The following is a 21707-nucleotide window of genomic DNA, read 5'->3' as shown; positions in this document are numbered from 1 at the left end:
GGTCAGAGATCCCCCCCCCAAAAAAGTTTTTTTTATTAGATTTCTTATTTGCTCTTCACTGTATGGTTCCAGGGTGGGTAACAGCAGTACATTCATGCAAACAAGTAAAACAGTTTATATAATATTATAAAAACCAAATAAAACGATTTCAAGCAAAAGCAATAAGCTTCAGAAAAATGTCAAGGGACCTAGGAATAGAGTTAGAAAGCCACTACTCTCTATCTTTCACCAAAAATCATTATTCCACTCTTAGGCATATTCCAAATAGTAGCTTTACTAGCTTTCACAGGAGGATACAGTAGGGAATTCAAATCTGACTTATTGCACACTTGGCCAGTTTGTAATGAGAGAGCTTCTGGGTAGTTGCACTAGGCCCCTTAGGGACTGACTGTTCCATCTGTGTGCACCTTCATACGCATTTCTGAACATGTCAGCATATATTACAAACTTTAGCTAGGTATAAAATCATTTTTTATCAGGTGATATTAGTCATTCATTAAATTATGGAGCCAACAGACAAAGAGTAATTACCATCTTGCCAAGGCCTTCTTAGGCTGGCAGGCATTCATGCTGTAGCACTTCCTGAAGTCATGTGCACAGAAGCAATACTAACCCTCTGTAATTATCACTAGGAGACAGAATCACAGAGGAGCGCAGCTTGGGAGAACAAGAGCTGCAAATTCAGTCATCACAGTTTAGCAAGCGGTTGCTGATGGAAGGAGCTACATCTTACTCTTCAGAAACTCATTTGAGTGAGCGGCAGATCCTTCATGACTGGGTTGGTGCAAGGCACACACACACACATACACATACACCAGTCCAGGGGGTAAACGGTAGAATCATTACAGAGTTCTTTGGAAATGCAAAGGTTGGCAAAAGGATACTCAGTGCTCAGGAAGCAGTGCTCCTGTAGAGAATTGCTGTGCACATCCTTTCAAAGCAGCTCTAGGAAAAAAAGCAAAGCACCTTCAATCCTGTGCCATTACCAATGACTTCCAAAAGAGCCAGTATTTCAATTGCATTACAACTGAGCACTTGTTATTCACCCAAAATTGTGTAAGTAGTAGAGAATAAGGAAACACATTCCATCAACAGCCTTGACTCAACATCTGCAGTCTTAATGCAGATTAAGTACAAATTACATGGGAGCCTCTGTGGTCCAATTTATGCAGACAAAAGGAATGAAAGGTTTTTGTTTTGTTTTGTTGATGTCAAAGGAGATTCATGGGATTAAAAAAAACCACATTGTACAAAAAATATGTTTCCAGTCATCTGACAAAGGGCCGTTCTTTCAAAATCCATAGCGACTGATTCAACTTTTTCCTTCCTGCTCTTCTGGCTATGTCATTACGCCAATTCGGATTTCAGCTGACAGGACAAGATTCCTCTGACACAAGACATGAACATTACTTTGACAAACAAGGAATTGTTATGAATGAGTGGGTTGTTGCTCCAAGGCCAATTTGATAGCCATACCTTCAATTTTCTAAGTCCACATGCAGATACAGAGTGTAGCAAATTGAGGAGCTGGAAAAAGGAAGATCTCTTCTTTGGGTTGAGACCACCTGTTCTTCAAAACACCAAAAATCTGCTCCGGGACAGGGGTGTACATGTGTACATTTCCCTATGCCAGCAGATATCCCTGGTAGCATTGGGTGGCTTGCAAGCATTTGCCCCGGAGGGAGATATAAGTATGTTTGCCAATGCAACACAAGAACCACCTGGCTCCTTTTGCCTACTAGTATCACACAGTTGCTAGTGCAAGAGGAGTCTGTGACAGGCAGCAACCACAATCTGCACAGTAGGCTACTGGTTTTTTAGGCAAAGGTGAGGCATGCATAATAGAGAATGCTGGAGAACTTACAATTCCAATAGACTCCCCTACTTCCAAAACAAATAAATCAAGGAAATTACTGTATTTTTCGCTCCACAAGACACACTTTTTCCCTCCTAAAAAGTAAGGGGAAATGTGTGTGCATCTTATGGAGCGAATGCAGGCGGGAGGCTCTGCTCAGTGCTCCCTTTAAAGAGCTGTGTGGAGCGTGTGTGCGGCTCTTGGGGGTTTTTCCCCGAGGAGGAAGAAGGGCAGCTCTGCTCAGAGCTCCCTTTAAAGAATTTTTTTTTCTTGCATTCCCCCTCTAAAAACTAGGTGCGTCTTATGGTCAGATGCCTCTTATGGAGCGAAAAATACAGTAGCTACCAACTGATTGATTAATCTCAAGGCTCACTTTTATAGCATGACCAGTAATATGATATTAGTCTGGATTCACAACTTTTCATCAAGGTTTGCCTAGCAACACAAATTGTGTTTAGCTACCTTCTGTGCCTAATTGCTGTTTTGGACATTGAAACTGAACACGCCTGCTAGGACAGCTCTGGGCTTGTCTCTTCCAAGGAAACGGCCTTGGCATCCTCATGTCGGATATTCTTTGCTACCAAGACAAGGGCATTACTTCTTGATACAGCAGTCCCCAGAGGCAGTTTCAAATAAGAAAAAAAAAAAACATTTGTTGCAATTATCACTTTAAAACCCTAAAGCTAGCTACCTCCATGTAAATAAAGCCAAGGTCACTGCAATACTCCCATTAGATGGAGCCATGAAAAGTGAGTTTATATACTGCCTTTGTCAAGATGACACATTTCCTCCTCAAAATTTCAGAAATAACCATGTGAGCTGTAACATCCCTTGGTTTTACTGCCTTTCTAGGATAGTCATCAAAATATTTGTCTTTTATTTACTTGACTGCAAATGCATGTAACCTTTGTATGTCACACTGAAATCTAACTTTCTGAAGAAGTGAATCTGCGTTCTGATCTGGGCAGGTAAAAAAGGCTTGTCCCCAAGCTACTGAAAATCTGAGAGGATAACATTTGGGAACTGTGTGCTAAAACTAAAGGCTGGTAGCACTTACATAAGACCAAACTCACTTTTTTTTAGAAAGGCAGAGGAAGTCCCATAAAGTATTAATATAGTTTCGTCTGGCAATGATCCATTTGGTTCATACTGAGCAAGAATTTAGTTCACATCATTCTTGCCAATTTGTTTACTTGTTCAGTTATTCCTACTGTCAGTTTGTTTTTTCAACTGCCCTCTTTCTCTCTCACCATTAGCTTGGAAGAACCATTTGTGCTGGTGTGAAGTAAGAAACAGTTATAAACAGTGTATTGGGACCTGAAGGCACAATGGGAAGAGATAAACCTAGCAGTATTGAAGTCTACTACAACCTCTTTCTTCATCTTAGTTGGAAGATTCGGTAAACACCTGCATCCAAAATAAGCAAAGCAAAATTGCCCTGGTTATTTGGTGTTTTTTAAAAAAAAGTTATTGACAGTTTCAGCATTTAAACCTTTATTGCACAAGATATAAAACATTAAAATACCTTACAGATGCATTTTACATAGACATGACAGACAAAAAACAGCTGAGCGCCATAAGTGGTTCTACACAGCTTCAGTGCTTCTTCATACTGTTAGAGGCACGCAATGCTGCTTTGGTACCTGGAAGAGGTGGAGACTGCCAAACAGCTGAACTTGTGCGCTTGAAATACCTTGGCTTACTTTTGTAGAAGATAGCTTCTAGTTTAGGACTTAAGATTACTCCAAAGAACTTGTTGATGTCTGGAGGGTTGTAGTATTGGTATGTAACAGCTTCATTAAGCTGAAGACCTGAGGAAACAAGCAGTTATTCTGTGAGTAATCCTTCAAGTAGCAACACATCTCCACTTGAAGCACTTCTACGTAGGGGGAAAAATGTGAAACCCAATCTATGAGTGGACTCTAGCCAGCAGCTCAATTCAGCTGCAGCACTCACCGGATCTAGGTATGGCTCGGCCTACATACGGAATACCCCACTGTAATTATCCAATAGTCTCCACCACACAAGCAGACTTATCATTTTGATTCAAAAAAACCCCAAAGGAATTAAAAAGCAAGTTTGTCAGATGACCAAATAGAGGCAGGCCTGTAGAACAGAAATTATATTTCAAGCTGGGCCAGTTGGCTACACGATGAATCCACCCCCACCCCCCCCCACCCCGGTAAGATTTTATTAAAGCTTTTTCACAATACAAGAAACTAAATAAAAACAAAAACAAGAGGAAGAAAGAAGAAAGTGCAGAGTCCTCTCCCAAAGGTAGTTCTTAACCCTTGCCACACACAGAAAGCGGGGGACTCTCCCAGCTCTCACCTGGGGCTTGCCTTTCTTCTCCCAGTCTCTCACCCCAGGAGATCTTCCCTTTTTTTGCATCTCACTCAGGGTCCTTCCACCAACCATCAGAAAGAGCATCTCATAGAGAGCAATGAAGCCTACATTGACTTTGCTCTCTCCGTAAGGTTTTGTAGAGGCTCTTGTGTTACCATCAGGGTCTTGTAGCAGAACTGAGCTCTGAGAGATTTGTTTATGTATTTATGTATTAGGGCAGATCCAGCAAAAACCTAGAGGACCGTCAGAATCTGAAGCAAGAACCCTGTAATTTCAGTGATACCATTTTGTGGCCACTGAAAACTCACTCTTACCAGTGGCCCACGCAGGGATGGGTTTCCTGGGCTCGCTTTCGTCATCCGTGGAGTCATCGCTATTCAAGTCCATTCCATAGTCATTGTGGTTGACTTTGAGGGACTTGGTACCTTTCAGACCTTGGGGGCTCATTTGACTAGAGCGGGCAGCAGATTTCTGTAATAAAGACGAGACCTGAATGGATTGGTTAATGTTACAGGTGCAGCAATTTGCCAACAGGGCTCTTTGGCTATACATCTTCCAGTTCCAATGTTTCGACCGGTGCCTTTTAAAGTTTCTTATTATGCAAGCACCTCAAATGACACTGTGGGTATGTCCTCTGGGATCATTAATCACTATGGAAAGCTTATGATTACCATACCTAGAATATTTAATGTGGAAGATGGATGCTCTAATGTGCTTGAAGTTTTTTATTTTATTTTCTGTAATGTGTGTATATTATTATTGTTTATTAAATTTATATACTGCCCTTTATCCAAAGATCTCAAGGGGGTTCACAAGATAAAAAGACAGATTACAATCACAAATAAATAGTTAGAAGCAAAGCAAAACAAAACAAAAACACCCATCCCAAATACATTTAAAAGGCCATAGAATATTAACCAGCCCAAGGCCTTGTTGAAGAGAAACATTTTTGTCTGGAACCTAAAGATATATAATGACAGAGCCAGGTGAGCTTCCCTGGAGGAAGCATTCCGCAAGCAGGGAGCCACTACAGAAAAGGCCTGTTCTTGTGTTGCCACCCTCCAGACCTCTTGCAGAGGAGGCACACAAAAAAAGAGAAGAGAAGAAGAGTTTGGGATTTGATATCCCGCTTTATCACTACCCTAAGGAGTCTCAAAGCGGCTAACAATCTCCTTTCCCTTCTTCCCCCACAACAAACACTCTGTGAGGTGAGTGAGGCTGAGAGACTTCAGAGACGTGGGACTAGCCCAAGGTCACCCAGCAGCTGCATGTGGAAGAGCGGAGAGATGCGAACCCGGTTCCCCAGATTACGAGTCTACCGCTCTTAACCACTACACCACACTGGGCCTCAGATGATGATTGCAGAGGCCAGGTTGGTCTATAAAGGGAGAGGCGGTCCTTGAGCTATTGCAGGCCTGAGCCATTGGTGGTACACTCCAAAAGATAAATAGCTAGGGAGATGCTGGTGACTGCGCCACAGTACTAAAAGGCACCAGCTATGTAAGTTCCTAAAAATTAAGGCCTGAGATTAGTAGTTCCAGTTTGTCTATCACAATATGCCACTAGGGAGTGGCTACTTCAAGAATGAATACATGAATGTACATAATGCAAAAGCAGCCAGTTACATTATACATCAGAACTGAGCTTGTTCCAACATGCTGACACTTTGAAACACCACGAAGTCTAGGACTTCATAGACACACAAGGGCATTGCTATATATAGCGCTCACAGCTTCCTCCTTAACTGGCTGAAAGAAAATAACTCCAGGTCTAACCAGAACAATGCTGAACTGCATATTTGCTGGCTTCTAGTAATCAATCCTTCTCCTGCGCTTTTGTGAGTTATTGGAGCTGCAGACCAGATACTCACAAGGCAACATGGGGGATTATGAAGCTTCACCTCCCTCATTCTGGTTGCTGCCAGGCTAAATGGAATAGCATACCGGTAAGTGTGTGTGTAGGGTGCGAGACACCATTGCTCCAAAGTAACCCCCTCAGTATTAAGAAGTACTGCTTCTTCTAAGTCCTTCCTATGGTGGTGCTACAGCTGGTACTTTTTTCCTTAAAAAATGTTTAGGGGTTCTCTCATTTTGACTCAAGAAAATCACCATTTTATAGTTCAAATTGGGAAAAATAAATACAGTAAATGGACAAAAGTACAAAGATTCACAAAAGGTTAGGGGTATGTGTCCCCCCAGAAAAAAGCACTGGCAACAGCCATGGAGGGGCTGCCCTTTACAGCCAGTCTTCCCAGTCTTCTTTGATAACAGCAGTCAAAGAGCTTAGTTTATCATATTCTCATGCCCCCTTGTGCTCATTTGTTAGAACTGCAGCACCGTTAGAATTCAAAAACAGCTGTAGGTTTCTTCCAATATGTATTCAAAAGAGTGTTATTTTTGATGCCTTGTCTCCTTCAAAGAGGAAGGAAGTGTACAGCCTCAGGAAATGCTTAATGCAGCATCTGGGTCACAAAACTCACTCAAAACCCTATGCCAGTGATTGCCAAGCGGCTGTGCTAGAAGGTGTTGGTAGGGTGAGGGAAGAAGAGAAATAAAAGGTCCCCAAGTTGGAGGCATTTAACATTCAGCAATATACCACCTGGCTGTTCTTGATCTGCTTTAATCACAGTGTAGGCCCCACTGATGCTTTGAGGTACACCACACAGCAAGGACAACTGCAGGACAACTGCTTGCTCTATAGCCAGCAAGTGAGGGGAACTGCAGAAACAGACACTGCCCCATCCCCAAGTGCTTACTTAACAGGCAAAGGGAAGGGAGGGGCAACAGAAGGCAATTTTGGACTGCGTCTGCCCACTGCTCAGGGCATAGGCAGAGTGAATATATCTCCGAGCATAAAATGGAGGACTGCTTTTAATTTCAGTTACTGAAAAGGTATCACAAGTTTGTGAAATACCAACGGACATCCGAGTCACTTTCCAATTCAAAGCCCAAGTATCTGACCACAGGCCTCAACTATCTATCGCTTACCTGGGCAGTTATATTCAACCATTTATTAGCAGCAGGAACTGTGTCCACCTGCACAGCTTTCTTTTCTTGCTGCAGCTCGTCTAGGCGGGTAGAATTCTGTTCATCCTATTGGCAAGATCAGATTTATTAGCTGACCATTCTACAATGGTCTTGGATTCCATTCACTTCAGCCAGACTGCATTGAAATTTAGTTGGGTAGCCTCTTCACTAGAAGACACCAGCAGCTATTTTTTGTAAAGATGCAAAGGGTCTTCAAAAAACAAGTTTATTTTCAGAAAAATCCATTAAGATGCTCCACTAATAAGTCCGTTAACTCTTCCCACCTGCTCCCCCATCATCAGTGAAGCATAATTATGATTGCTACCTTTCCCCTGGGTGACTCCCCAGACACCCATCCCATTCCCTGAAGAACAAATATAAGTGTAAACTCAGTTCTCTTGTAGAGCATATCGTGCAAAAAATGTGCACAAACTTACAGTCTGGTTCAGTATGGTGGGAACATAGCTGCACAAGATTAACACAGCACTTTACAGAATTTAAATGGTGTCAGACAAGTAAATGCTCAATTCAAGCAGTTCCCATCAGCAGTACAAGGGACAAGTTGATGTCCTGCATTTTGAAAATGCATCTGCTAAAATTAGAGGGATTTGTTTACATAGCTGCTGGCAAGTGGGGCTTTATATGCCCACCCCCACTTCAAATCCTGGCTTTCCAATTCCTTGGCGTACCTTCAGATTTTCTTCCTCTTCTGTAACTACTGCTAGCTCCTGGGGTCTCACCAATTTCTCTTTATCATGCTGTCCATGGTGTCTAAAAAGTGAAAGGAGAGCATACATAAACATGCTTACTTATGACTGGATTACTAGCAAGTGTGTGTTAGGCCTGCAGCTTTAAGCAGTTTCCCTTAATTACAGAATGCATATATTACCCCAAAGAAAGCCATATGGTTTTAGAACTGGCCCTTTTACACACAATTTTGGGAAGTCATCAGAATTGCATCTACACTATTCCATCAAGTGTTCCTAGGGTCATCCAACCTTGTAACTGAGGAAGCAAAGTCCTCACCCTTTCCCCTGTTTTGTGCAATTGTGCTCCAGCATTTTCTTAATTTCTCCAACGGTCTTCCACTCTCGATTTTTGTGCCCTTCTTCCTGAAACAAGGAGTACAGAATCAGCACCCACCACAAACACGAAGAGCAGGCAGGGAAATGCCAAATCCCTGTAGTGAAGTGTTTCAACCTTGGGTCCCCAGATGTTGTTGGACTACAACTCCCATCATCCCTGAGCTGTGGCCTTGCTAGCTAGGGATGATGGGAGTTGTAGTTCAACAACATCTGGGGACCCAATGTTGAGAAAGGCTGCTGTAGTACAACGAAGAGAACTCTGCCCCATTATATTTAACTGCTCCTTATGTACACAACAGGAATTGTATTAAGAGAGGTTTTATTGTAACAACGTTTATTAAAAAACTAAATAGCCAAGCAGAATGCCTTAGAAACAAACCAAGCAGTTCAGACAATACTTCTCAATTCTCACCCATACGTGCAACAAAAACCACAGTGGGACGGGTGCTTTTTTCATGGCTCCCCAGGAGATACAGAAGGTAATGCCTGAGCTAGAGGATTTTGCATTTAATATCTCTGAGGGTGTGTGGCAATGGTATTACCTCTTACCCACATGAATGCTAGGAAGCTAGATGCAAAGACATTGGGGTAGGTTTTAAAAACCTACATATTCTCACCACCAAGAGTCCCTCCATATTTTGCTCACTCCTCACCCCTTCTGACAACTCCTTATGGCCTGGCTTTGTTAATAGGAACCAACAGGTAAGCGGAGATTTAAATGCATCTTCCTCTTTCCAAGGGTTTGATACTTCAGGCAACGGCAAATGCACTTTTCAGGATTACAATAAGACGTTGCTCAGGAGTTTGACTATTTCAGTCTCCGGCATGCAGGGCTTAATCCTCCGCCTCAGTTTCATTCTCTTCTGTACACCCTTTCACTTGACATTCAATACAGTGCTCACCATCTGAAGCACCTTCTGTTTTCGCGCTTCTGCTTCCCCCATTTTCTTAGTAGATATTCTTTTCTTGGTCTTTTCCTCTGCTACTTTCTCTTCCCGCACCTGTGTGAAAGATCCTTTCGTATTTTAGTTTTCATATTTCAGACCTCAAGACCATACTGAATAACAATTCATATAGTATCTGGGGGGGGGGGGGGAGAGAACAGAATCCAGTTAAGAATTGTCAACCCTACATGCCTGTGAAGTACAGATTTGAGTTTATGATCTCAGTGCCAAGTACCAAGTGCGATCCTGTAGTCAGTGCCAGACCAGAACTGAAGAGACCCAGATTCAAATCCCCACTGGGTGTATCTCATGAGGTGACCTTGAGCTAGTTGTAGCCTCTCAGCCTCCCTGGCCTCACAGGATTGCCAGGAGCAAGGCTAGGGAACCAAGTGCCCTCCATATGTTCTTGGACTCCCATCATCATTACCTTGGGTCACACAGGCTGGGGCTGATGTGAGTCAGAGTCCAGCAACATCTGGGCGAAAGTTCTTCAGCTCTTGTTAAGAGGCCAAACCAAGAGTAGCCAATGTGGTGCTTTCTGGATATTGTTGGACTACAACTCCCATCAGCCTCAGTCAGCATGGCCAATAGTCAGAGATAATGGGAGCTGTATTCCAGCAACATCTGGAGGATACCACATTAGTGACCCCTGGATTACATATACTGTATACAAAGAATTAACGTTGGGATTGGTAGCCTATTTAATAAAACAAAACCACATCTCTCAGAATGGATGACACAACATACCAATAGGAATCCGCTTACATGCTCTGACCACTGTCATTAAAAGGCTAGGAAGAAAATGGGACCATCTCCCACCTTCTCGCTCCTTTCTTCATGTTGAGATAACTTCTGCTCCATTCTTCTTCTCTTTTCTTCCCCCATCTGCTCCACCCGTTCTCGAGCTTGCAGGGTCTTTCTTAGCCGTTCTTCCCGCTTTCTGTGAGATACAGAGAAACAGGTGTGTTTATAGTAGAGGGTGGAGAACCTTAGGCCTGGCACAAAGCCCCAATTTGGCAAGCAATGCTGCTTCCCCCAAACCACGTCCACCAGGCCCATACCTGACATGTGGTATCAGGTATGGGGCAGGCAGGGAACGCGCCACAGGGAACCTTAACATGCACTCCCAATTGTTCATTAGCAAGGAAGGCTTGCTATCATGGCCATTCAGCCCGCTAGAAGTGGCTGCAGTACAGAGCTCCCCATGGGGAACTTGGTAGTGCTGCCAATCCTTGTAGAAAGCAGGGCTTGAACCAGTTGATTAGTGGTAATTTTATTATTATTACTATTACTATTATTATTATTTACTTATATCCTGCCCATCTGACTGGATTGCCCCAGCCACTCTGGGCAGCTTCCAACATAATTCAAAAACGCAGCAAGCCTTGCTTGACTTCAATTTTCCTTTGTTAGCATGCTGTACCACCAAGGAAAAATGGTTCATCTGACGACATAGCGATCTCAAGTGATTGACAGTTCCCCCCACCCCAACAAATATAGATGAAATATATTTTCAGTGCTATGAAGAGTTTACACCAGTACGTCCTGCCATATTTGAAGAGAGTTCTCTCTTCCTTTGGCATGACCTCCCCCCACAGGCCACCTATGGTCCGCCTGCCCATCACCTGGTGCCACCAGGCTGCTAATTCTTCCCTAGCTTGCATTCAAGCTGGCGATGCAAAGGAAGAATCAGGTCCTCGCTGAGAGTGCACTCCTGAGTTGCCTTCATCCTTTTAGCTGCAACATGAACTTCCCCATGAAGGACATCATATGCCAGGCTTGGGAAAGGTGGTGTAATTTGTATAAATGGCCTGCCATGCCTAGTTTAGACTGCAGGCTGGACTTATCTAGGTGACTGGCCCACAGTTATCCAAACGGGACTGAGGGTGAACAGCTACCTACAGCCTGATCTCTTCTAGTCGCCGCTTTTTTTCTTCCTCAACTTTCTGCTTCCTCTGCTGCTCAGCTTCTTGCTTTTTCCGCAAACTCTCAAGACGCTGTCGCTCCTTTTCCTATGATGTGTAGAAAGTTTAGACTACTTCCGGTTGTGGCAACCATTTATTATTATTATTATTATTATTAGTAGTAGTAGTAGTAGTAGTAGTAGTAGTAGTATTAATTGACCCACTAACCAAGAAAAACAATGTTTTCTCCAACCTCACTACCACGAGTTAAAGCCAGATGAGTACGTGTAGCAGTACTTAGGTACGTAAAACACCAAAACCTTCCAAAAAGATCCATATGCAGCTAAAATGGGTAGCGCATTTAGGGCAGTTAAGTCTTTTTTTAAAAAACAATTCCCAGGCCACAAAATGAGAAAAATAGTTACTTACAACAAACTCTCCCTTTGGTAGGATGAATATGAAAAGGAAAAGAAAGACAAGTTACTTAGTTTCCAAGTCTAAATGCTAACTAACCAGTTCATTAGAGTGATTCAATAGCAGTTCCTTCTGCCTTAGTAAAGGAAAGGCTTGTGAGAAGATGCAAAATGGCCCCGGGGCCCAGCAAATAACCTCTTTACCTTATCAGTAATAACAGAGGAGAGATGAGGCAAATAAATCCCAATTTGCTGCCTTAAAGCTATCAAAGATCCCAAGTTCCACAGCAGGAATGGGAATTAAATTAAACCAAACCAAAGCTGGGAAGTCCAACAAGCTTAATTTTGAAGAGACTTCAGCCATGCTTCAGATAGGACAAAGGGCAGAAGATGATGGCTTGGTCTGACCGGTGACCTCCCAAATTGGTTTCCCCAAGAGTAAGGCAGACCGATCGAACCAACATGCACAAGTGGAGGAAGAAACTTCTCTTGCTGGTATGCGCTGGAAATTTCCCACGAGGCCACTTACAAAGTCCTAACCTTGCATAAGCCCACACTATTAGTTCACCAAACCCAATCCAGCTGGCAGCAGTTCTGCAAGGTCTCATGCAGAGGTCCCTTAGCCCTGCTACGCAAGGTAACTGCAGCTGCCAGGAGCTCAGTGTGTAGCAGACTTTTAACTTGAGCAGCATCCTTGACACTTACCTTGGAGGTAGGCTTACTGGGGGTGCCACGTTTGATGAGATTTTTCATGACACTATTGTGGCCTGCAGACCCTGGGGATTTGAGTAGCTGGCTCTTCTGTATTGTCTGGAAGAAGTTTTTGAAAGGCCGTGCGATCTGTTGGAAGAGTATGGATGTTCTTAGTAGCTGGCCGGTGCTGTGGCATCAGAAAAGGGCCATTATGTTGTCCTTGGCGTTTACTTACCTTGCCTGGGCCAGATAAGGGCTTGTTTGCAGGAGATGTGGGTTTGTGACTAGGAAGAGAAGTGCCTTCATCCTGTGTGTGCTGGGCAGCAGGCAGTTCATCCATTGCTTGTTTATAACTCTGGCTCCTGAAAAGAGCATTAAGTGTATACATAGCAATCCCAATTACATAAATTATCCTTGCTGTCAGAGATCTGAAGACTCCCAACGATTCAGCATGATCAAAAGGTTTTGGGCCTCTTACTCATAGAGGTCAAGGTGCCCTATAAGCTCTCCAGTGAAGCTCAAAAAAAACAGGGGAGGGGGAGAGGGATTACAGAGGAAACCACAAAAACAAAACAAAAACCTAGCAAGCACAAGAAACAAAAAACCTTCTATATATTTTTGAATCCAAAATTTCGGACTCTTCAGATTAGAGTAAAATAACACCTTGATATAGTAACATGTTCAAGAATATACAGTTGTTCTTGGAAGTAAAACAGAATCCGTTCCAGAAATCCGTTCCAACTTCCAAAACGTTCGGAAACCAAAGCATGGCTTCTGATTGGCTGCAGGAAGCTCCTGCAGCCAACTGGAAGCTGCGGAAGCCCCTCAGGCGTTTGGGTTCCAAAGAACATTCACAAACTGGAACACTCACTTCTGGATTTTCAGTGTTCAGGAGCCAAAACATCCAAGTACCAAGGCATTCGGGATCCAAGGTACGACTGTATACTGTTATGCCACATGGTTTCATGATAGCCAATTTTGCCTGACACTTCTAATTCTGAGTCAATGTACATGTACATGTATTAAGCTTACCCATATATCCAAATTTCCTCTGATCTGTTATACTAGGAGATGTTCATTATGGAGCTTTTACCAGTAAAGATAATGGACTGCATACTATTTCTAAGTCCACCCAACTGCCACCGGTGACCCACTGAGTGGAGGGATGGGGTGGGGGGGATAAGAAAAGAGAGAAGAATCTGGCTCACTGGAACTCATCTCCCAGAACAAAGATAAGCTTTCATCAGATATATTTGTGTAACCAATCCCTAACACAAGGCATCATGATACCTTCCAGGAGAACTCTTTCTACCTGAAACAACTTTTGGTAACTGCATTGACTGGAAACTGAGGTGGATTAAATCAAAGCTGAAAAGAAAAAAGAGAGGCCACAGCAGATTATGCTCTCAAAAGAAAACATACCGTATATTCTGCAATTGCTCACGGGGACAGTTCTGGGCTGAATAGTCAGCTCCACAAACCTGGGTTTCAGTAATTTTAGTTTCAGCTGTTTCTGTGGAGAAGGCACAATTAGTTCAATGAAGGGTATTTTCCTGAAACAGTATCACAAAAGCCACCCTCAACTGATGGCAGCTAAGGTTAGGTGGAAATCGTACCATGGGCGCAACGTGTACTCTAGACAATGCTACCCTAGGCATAGTAACAGTATGCCAAGATTCAGGTCTCTTGTGCCTCAATCCTTTCCATTGGAAGGACAAGATGCTAAGCATTTATGCAGTTTAACTTATATGACAGTTCCCCTTTATTCTAAACTTGGAAACACAACCCATATAATTAAAATTCTAAAGAAACAAAAATAGATTTTTTAAAATAAAAAGGAAATGATGCATAACGACGCTATAGTGGGTTGATGGCAAATTCTACCTTTATTTGTTTCACAAAGTTCTATGCTGCGCAGGCAGCTTTGATTGCATGAAGCTGTTTACCTTTATTGCATGATTCCCCTTGCTGCACCTCAAGCGGAACTGGACTTTGCAGAGTGCAACAAATATTCAGACTAGGTGCACCCAGAGCACAAGTCATATTTTGTAGTGTGTTCAAAACCTAAAGGAAAAAATAATGTTTTAACACTAGAGCGACAGTCCTTCCACAAGGTTGAGCAAGCTGAATCCTAGATGAAGCACATGCATAACTTTTATTAAAAGGTAAAGGACCCCTGACAGCTAAATCCAGTCACGAATGACTCTGGGGTTGTGGTGCTCATCTCGCTTTACAGGCCAAGGGAGCCGGCGATGGTCCGCAGACAGGTTTTTTCCAGGTCATGTGGCCAGCATGACTAAGCAGCTTCTGGCACAATGGAACACCGAAACCAGAGCAACTCACACAAACAGTAAAATAAGCACATGCCATTTTTCACGAAGAAAGATGAAAGAGAGAGAAATATTAAAAGACTATTTCCAAGAAAGCAGCTATATAGCACCCAGTGAGGGAACCCAACCAAAGTCAAGGAAATATTCAAACACCAGAAGCAGGAGTCTTGGGATCAGTTTATACTATTAGGAGATCAAATAAAACTTTCTTAGACTAGCACTACAGGCAGTGGTGTCATGGGGGAGTAAGGAGAGAAGGCATGCTTATTCAATTGCTCGCCTAAACAAAGCCTTCCTCCACATAAAAGCTAAAATATCTGGGCAAAGGGTTCAGTGTGGTCATGTAGGTTGGGACTACCTGGCTTAGAAAAGTGGCTGGTGGCAAATAAAAACTTCTTCCCAAGACCACACACGTGTTAAGACTCGGAACCTCCAAGAGGCTCACATCTAAGGCCCTAATTTACTTCTCTACTCAACAGATACAACACTTAGTTTTCCTCTGCATTTTGCACAAGTCTCCAAGTTTTGTTTGGATGCCCTTTAACACAGAGCATCTATCACTAGCCATCCTGACAGAACTAACTGACCGGTCCTCTGATCCAACCGACAGATTCGTACAAGATTATGAGGGAAAGTGACCTGAACTAAAGCAGGTGCAAAGAAAGAGAAGGCAATTCACCAAGTGTAACCCAGTGGATAGCTTATCAATACCTTACCTCACTGGTTTCAGCATTCTGTGCCAAAAAAGGCCTAAGGAGAGGCATTTTGACAAAGCGTTACCCATCCCAACAGAGATCAAAACAATGGCTGCATGAGCAGATTAAAACCTTAAGGCACTTCCAAAGAACAATTGAACAGAAGTTGAATCTTCTGATAAAACAAAGCTGAAAGAACAGCATATTGTGTCCCCAGGTCTAGCAGTTTACTTTTTTTATGCCCTTCAGGGTGCAACTTCAGAAGTTTAAACTGAACATAAGACTCCAAGGAAAGGTAAAGACTTTTTGCAGAGCCACTGGTCTTAAAGTGGACAGTAGAAAACAGGAATGGAGAGCTTGTAGACCTCCACATGTTGTTGGACTCTGGCTCCCATCATCCTTGACCACTGGCAATGCTGGTTGCAATTGATGTTGCAATGACATTAGGAGGCCCACAGGTTCCCCAGTCCTGACGTAAAATGACTTTAAGCTATAGGTTTATTAGGAGCCTCAGATCTGCCAAGGGAGCAATGACCAATCCTTTAGTCAAGTGTGCCAGAAAGACATCCAAAGTGTTAAATAAGCACCATTTAAGCATATATCACAACACATATGTATGCAATGAACCTCTTTATACCCTGGGGACATTTTACCAGTATATTCCAGAGCTAAGGAGCAGATCGCCACATAAATCTGGAAAGGCAAGGAGTATAGGCCAGACAACTAGGGCTTTCTTGTCAATTAGGGCCAAATGCACCCTCTGCCACTTGTGACCTTAGTCAAGAACCAAAGTGCAACAGAGCCTTGAGACTGAGGCTACTCCCAGTCTTTGCTCTTCCACTGTAAACTACAGACAGAACCGCAACTCATTTTCCACATTATGAGTATTTTTCTTCAGTGTACATTCCACTAGGATCCATCCACACAAGAGGGCATGACATAGATGCTGTGGGTAGGGTGTCTGATGCTCAACACACATTAGCAAAACACTTGTAATAGGTGCCATTTTATGACCCTGTTTGTTTGTTTTGTTTTAACTGCCACTAAGACAATTTTCCAGGTAGGGGTGATTTTGGGTTTGGTATTTTTTTATAATGAAAGAGATAAGTGCTAACACATCACTATGCTATAATGTTAACATTTAAAAGGAATTAAAAGGAAAACATATTTCTCTTATTTCCATTTTAGCAACCTTTATAATGGCACTGGTCAGAATTTTTTAAAAAAAACTTTTTTAAAAAATTTAAAGTTAAAGTTATAGCAGAATCTTCCAAAGGGCTTTGATTTCTGTCTGTTTGCCAAAGCTTGCTCACCTAGGTTTGCTGGTTTCATCATCCATGAATATATCAATGGAATTGTGGCCTGGAGAATAAAGAAGTTAAAGAAAACCATTAGTTGAACAAATGCTTGAAGGGTAAAAGTGTGGTTTGCTTCTCTCCCTCCCATTAGCAACTCTGTCAGTCTAAGAGGCAGAACTTTAAACATATCAACAAGTTCTGCTACAGTGAAGGGTGTATGTGTGTGTCTCTCTGGTGTATGCACGTACACATGGACAGAATTAACATACCAGCCCATTTGCTACTTGTCTTCATTCAGCACTTTCACTGTGCATGACAAAGAGCATAGTATGCCACAGGTTTTATTAAATCAGTGTTAGTTAAGGGGAGATGTGAGGCGTGAACTATTAAGGAATACCAGTGTACTTTCAGAGTAGTTCCTAGCCTGCAAAAAGAAGGCAATTACACTGCGTGTACCAGGGTGAGATATCAAGTTTTGAAGGCCCTCCAATTAGGAAGTGACCTCACACTTTCTATATAAGCAGCATATTGGAGATGCCAATTTCTTTCCCATATATCACAAACTTAAAGCTACATATTGACAGCTTGTAGAGCCTTACATCCCAGAAGTGAACAGAATTGTCTTTACTTACAGCTTACTTGGCTAGAGGTAGATGAGGAGTCCCAAACTGCTTTCTTCTGAGCAACGCTCTTGTGGATGGATTTCCGAATCATGCTTTTCCTTTTGTTGGCTAGTGAGTATTTCTCCGCGAGTGACACCCGCCTGCTCTTGCGAGGTCTATTTGGAGGGAGGTGGCCTGACTGAGAGTCTGCAGAAGTTCCAGTGTTGTTCTTTAACCCTCGGGAAAACTCTCCCTCGGGCACCATATTAGTAACTAGTTCTTGGGCAGGAAAGTCTTCACTTTCACACATTGCTTTTTCATTCAAAGATGTGTTTGGAGTGGATGTACGCATTGATCCGACTGCATCTTTTTCTGCGTTTCCCGGATCAGTTGTGTCTGTCAGCACCAGCGCAGAGCTATTTGCTACACCTGCAGCCTCTGTAGCCCCAGGCCTAGCAACTGAACAGCCACTAGAACCCACAGTGATGATTTCAGGGTCTCCATTCATCTCCTCATTCAGTTTTCCTGATAATTCACTATTTTGGCTACAGTCAGTACCAAGTGCTCCACCGCCTGCTGGATACATAGTCAACTTGTCACACTGTACTTCTGAAGTTGGTTTAGCAACAGAGCAGGCTGCAAAACCAGACATGGATCTTGCCATCCCCACATCAATTTTTTTCAGTTTCTCTTCACATGGGGACAGACACTGAGAAGGTACTATCTTTACACTGCTTCGTCTTCTAGACAGTCTTAAAAGAGAAACAAGCAAATAAACTTATTGTTAAAAAAAATTTAAATCTAAAAAAAATGTTTATTCTGTGTTAAGCCACAGGGTGGCACCAGATACTGGGATACAAATTTCAGATATTCCACAGAGCTTTTTTCCACTATAATTGAGTGTGACCACACCAAATCCCTCCATTTTCTTTGTAGTGTTATAGACAGGATAAACCTAGAAATTAATGAATGCTAGGATTTTGGTTATTTGCGGTATGAAGGGAGAATGCAAGCTGCAAATGAATTCCTGGGCTGGCTTATGCAAACCAGCCTGGCTGGCTGGGAGAAGAGGAGACCTGCTAGCATTACAAAAAGGTGTTGAGGGGCCACAGAAGGATCCTTTGGTCTGGGGAGTCAGATGTCACAATGGTTGCCAGGGTAACTGTGTGTTTGAGGGGCCAGGAAAGGGGAGTTTTGAAACAGGGGCTTCTGGGCAGAAGGAGGAGGAAGTAAGGCTGAGGTCCATCTTAGAGAAGGGGACGAAAGGTAGCCTGCAATGCCGTGGGCCATGCTGTACGATCTAGATTCCCTCTATGCAGGCTGAAGGTGTAAATAGGCAAATAAACCCTATTTCTTAAAGCATGTCAGTGTCTGCCATGTCTTCCATTCTCCAAAGGGACACAGACCTTGCATGTGTGCCTGTGGCCCCATGCGCTCTTGCCACTGCTTGGCAGAGAGAGGGGCAGGCACTGGGCTTTTGTAACAATAGGTTACTCCACTGAATAGTCATTGTCCTTATTAGGTGCCCAGCGCAGGGTAAAACTAAGGCTTGATTTAAGCACTGTATGGTGCTGGCTGACAAGTATAATCTAGAAACAGAGAGAGGAACATGATATCAGCAAAACCTGGGAACAACCAATTTAGCAAGTTATAATTCAGTCCTAGGCAAGTACAGAATTGATATAGCTGTTTTAAATACACATAGATGAACATCTAAAAATATTATATCTCTGTGACCTCTGACTGCAATACCTTTTTCTAGTTAGTTCCTTATATTCATCCTTAAAAGTTGAAGATCGTTTCTTCTTCCGATACTTCTTTTGAGAAGGCGTTCTGGGCATCAGCTCAGGCTCAGCACTGAAGTTGCTATTAAAAACAATCTACTGAATAATTGAACTGAACCAAAATCAAAAATAAAGATTGCAAGTTGCATTCAATGTTTGGCATATTCAGAGGAAACCCACTGAAATTAATGGACATTACTAATCCATTGCTCCCAATAGGTCTAGTCTAGCCTCAGCAAAGTATAGTTGGATTCAATACCATACGCTGGTCCCTGTTTCAGAAGAAAATCTTAACTATTATACTGCCATTCTAGCAGGCCAGAACATGTTGCAATACCAGCCAGTTGATAGCAAAAGAACAATATATTCATATGTACCGTATTTTTCGCTCCATAAGACGCACCTAGTTTTTAGAGGGGGAATGCAAGAAAAAAATATTCTTTAAAGGGAACGCTGAGCAGAGTCTGAATGCATCCCAGGCTCTGCTCAGCACTCCCTTTCACGAGCCACGTGGAGCGTGTGTGTGGCGCTTGCGGGCTTTTCCCCGAGGAGGAACAAGGGTAGCCCGTCACTGACGGGTTGCCCTTCTCCCTCCTTGGGGAAAAGCCCCCGAGACGCACACACACTCTGTGCGGCTCTTTAAAGGGAGCGTGGCTCTTGCGGGCTTTTCCGGAGGGTGGGGGAAGGGACAGAGCGTGGCTAAGCCAGAAGCTAGAACAGCGAGAGGGAGCACAGCGATCCCTCTTGCTGTTCTGGCTTCTGGGATAGCTGCACAGCCTGCATTCGCTCCATAAGATGCACACACATTTCCCTTTACTTTTTAGGAGGGAAAAAGTGTGTTTTATAGAGCGAAAAATATGGTATTTATCACAGCGACAGCCACTGAATCCACATGCAGAAAAGCCCCTCAGTCAGTCCTAAACTTCTGATGCAAATACCCAACTTATGCCAGGAGCAGAATAAAGCAAAAAACAAAAACAAAACCCACATGCCAGAGAGACAGCCTTGATTTCCATCAGACTGGTACTCTGCATTTTTTTAAATCTCTTAAGCATAGTGCAGAAATTATGGCACTGGTGGAAAAAGTCATATTCCTCTTTTATAAGATGCCTGGGATTCAAGGGTCAAAGCCTAAGCCTACCTATCAAACATCTTCAGGGCTTCGTCCTCGATTTCCCGCAACCACACCAAGCATTTATGTTCAGCATTGAACAAGAATTCTGTGAACTTCCGACTACAAACATCTAGAAGATGAGTGGGGCCTCCTGCCTCTGCCATGGCACTGGTTAAAACAGGAGAAAAATACATTAATCATTGCATTCTGCATTTGATTGCATAGTGATTTCCTCCTAGCAGCAGATAATATTGACAGCCAACCAATTTTCTTACAATTTTCTTACAAATGTGCTTGTCTGAGTCTACTACGGAAACTGAAGTTGAGCGAGAAAGCTAACAAACCAGCAAGACAAATGAAGAGTAACCATCAACTTATACATATGTAATGTTAAACAACTTACATCATGCAAAATCAGTAACAGGGAGAAACTAGGAAGCGAACGCTGCCCAGGTAATTCAATACGGTTAGGAACGGTTACTTTCAACTAGCCTGATTAGGTTTTGTTTTTAGAATAGTTAGATTAAGCGCCATTACGTTTGCAAATTGTTTAACTCCTTTGCTGCTTGCCAGGGGGCTGAATGGGGAGAGAGCTTCCTGGTTAATATAAGGAAGGGAAAAGAGGATGAGCGCAAGCCGCTCCCTCCCTCCCAAGATAAAGGAGTCGAGCAAAGCTAGAGGAAAATGCTCAAAACCTGTTCAATTCCTTGGATTAGCAAATCCAAGGAAACAAATTTAAGTTCTCCTTTAACTTAAGTTCTCCGTCGGTTGCCCAGGAAGAGGCAAACTGAAAACCCTGCACCCTGCAGGGAGCACACCTAAGACTTGCACGGTTAAGTGCCTGAATTCTTAAAAACAACACAGCAGAACGCCCTCCGCCCGCGCGCGCCTCGGCGTTCGAAGCGAGCGCCCGCCCCCTCGCGCGCCTTCTCACCCCTTCTGCCGCGCAGCTACATCGCGGCTCACGCGCAGAGAGGGCGGGTTATACGGATAGACGACGCCTATTGGCTGCAGCCTTTGTAAGTTAAATTTTAAAGAGGACGTTGCATCCCCACCCCTTTGAACATCAGCCGGACCGAGATGAACAGGGAGACGGGCTCTTTCCTAGTCTGTCAAGCCCCGAACTCAGATTTTTAAAAATAGTAGAGACTGACCATTCCTTTGTTCGATGACGGGGCCATTTGCTTATTTTTGAATTTTGATGCGGGGGGCGGGGGAGGAATGAGGGCACAGCTATTATTGGAGACAAAGGAGAAGTGTGGGACTTTATGGGAGCTGGGACTGGGCAGCTGGACCAGCAAAGAAAGGAGGTCGGGCTCTTGTAAGCTCACATTAGTGTCCGTGCGCGATGGAAAGGAAACGAGAACGTTGTCCTACCAGTGCAAACGTAAATATGTCGGGGCTGTTAAAGCCCTTTTAAAGTGCAGCGGTGAAGGCTTTCTTCCCAGACCTGCCCCAGTTTTTGTTATTTTCTGCTGAAAATTCTCCAAAAGCCAACAGCCTCAGGCTGCAGCGAGCACGAACGGCTACCTCCGGTTTACCCGCGCTGATGTTTAAACCCCCCCAAGTTTGAACGCGCCATTCACCTCCGCCCGCCCTCTCCCTCCCTCCCTCCAGC

General features: G+C 43.4%; 1 protein-coding gene across 2 annotated transcripts; it reads right to left on the bottom strand.

Moving 5' to 3' along the window:
* Positions 1–3332: 3332 nt before the first annotated feature.
* LOC114600488 (inner centromere protein B-like) lies at positions 3333–21025 on the bottom strand. Of its 2 annotated transcripts, none has more exons than XM_077932320.1 (19): positions 20493–21025; positions 20117–20257; positions 18944–19057; positions 17222–17943; positions 16605–16653; positions 15313–15346; positions 14213–14330; positions 13689–13779; positions 12502–12628; positions 12279–12413; positions 11590–11601; positions 11159–11268; positions 10076–10196; positions 9215–9313; positions 8254–8339; positions 7917–7998; positions 7189–7293; positions 4516–4690; positions 3333–3666 (listed from the first exon to the last, which is right to left on the bottom strand). In XM_077932320.1, exons 1-19 carry the CDS (start codon positions 20495–20497, stop codon positions 3452–3454), a joined length of 2541 nt encoding a protein of 846 aa, XP_077788446.1. In that variant the 5' UTR covers positions 20498–21025; the 3' UTR covers positions 3333–3451. The 2 variants fall into 2 exon arrangements, with proteins under 2 accessions (XP_077788446.1, XP_077788454.1); XM_077932328.1 differs by having other exon boundaries at positions 20627–21025.
* Positions 21026–21707: the final 682 nt, after the last annotated feature.

The sequence above is a fragment of the Podarcis muralis genome, chromosome 1, assembly GCF_964188315.1.
Source record: "Podarcis muralis chromosome 1, rPodMur119.hap1.1, whole genome shotgun sequence".
In the NCBI taxonomy this organism is placed as follows: domain Eukaryota; kingdom Metazoa; phylum Chordata; class Lepidosauria; order Squamata; family Lacertidae; genus Podarcis; species Podarcis muralis.
Note: the sequence above shows the minus strand (reverse complement) of the source record. Positions and strands in the feature narration are given on the sequence as shown.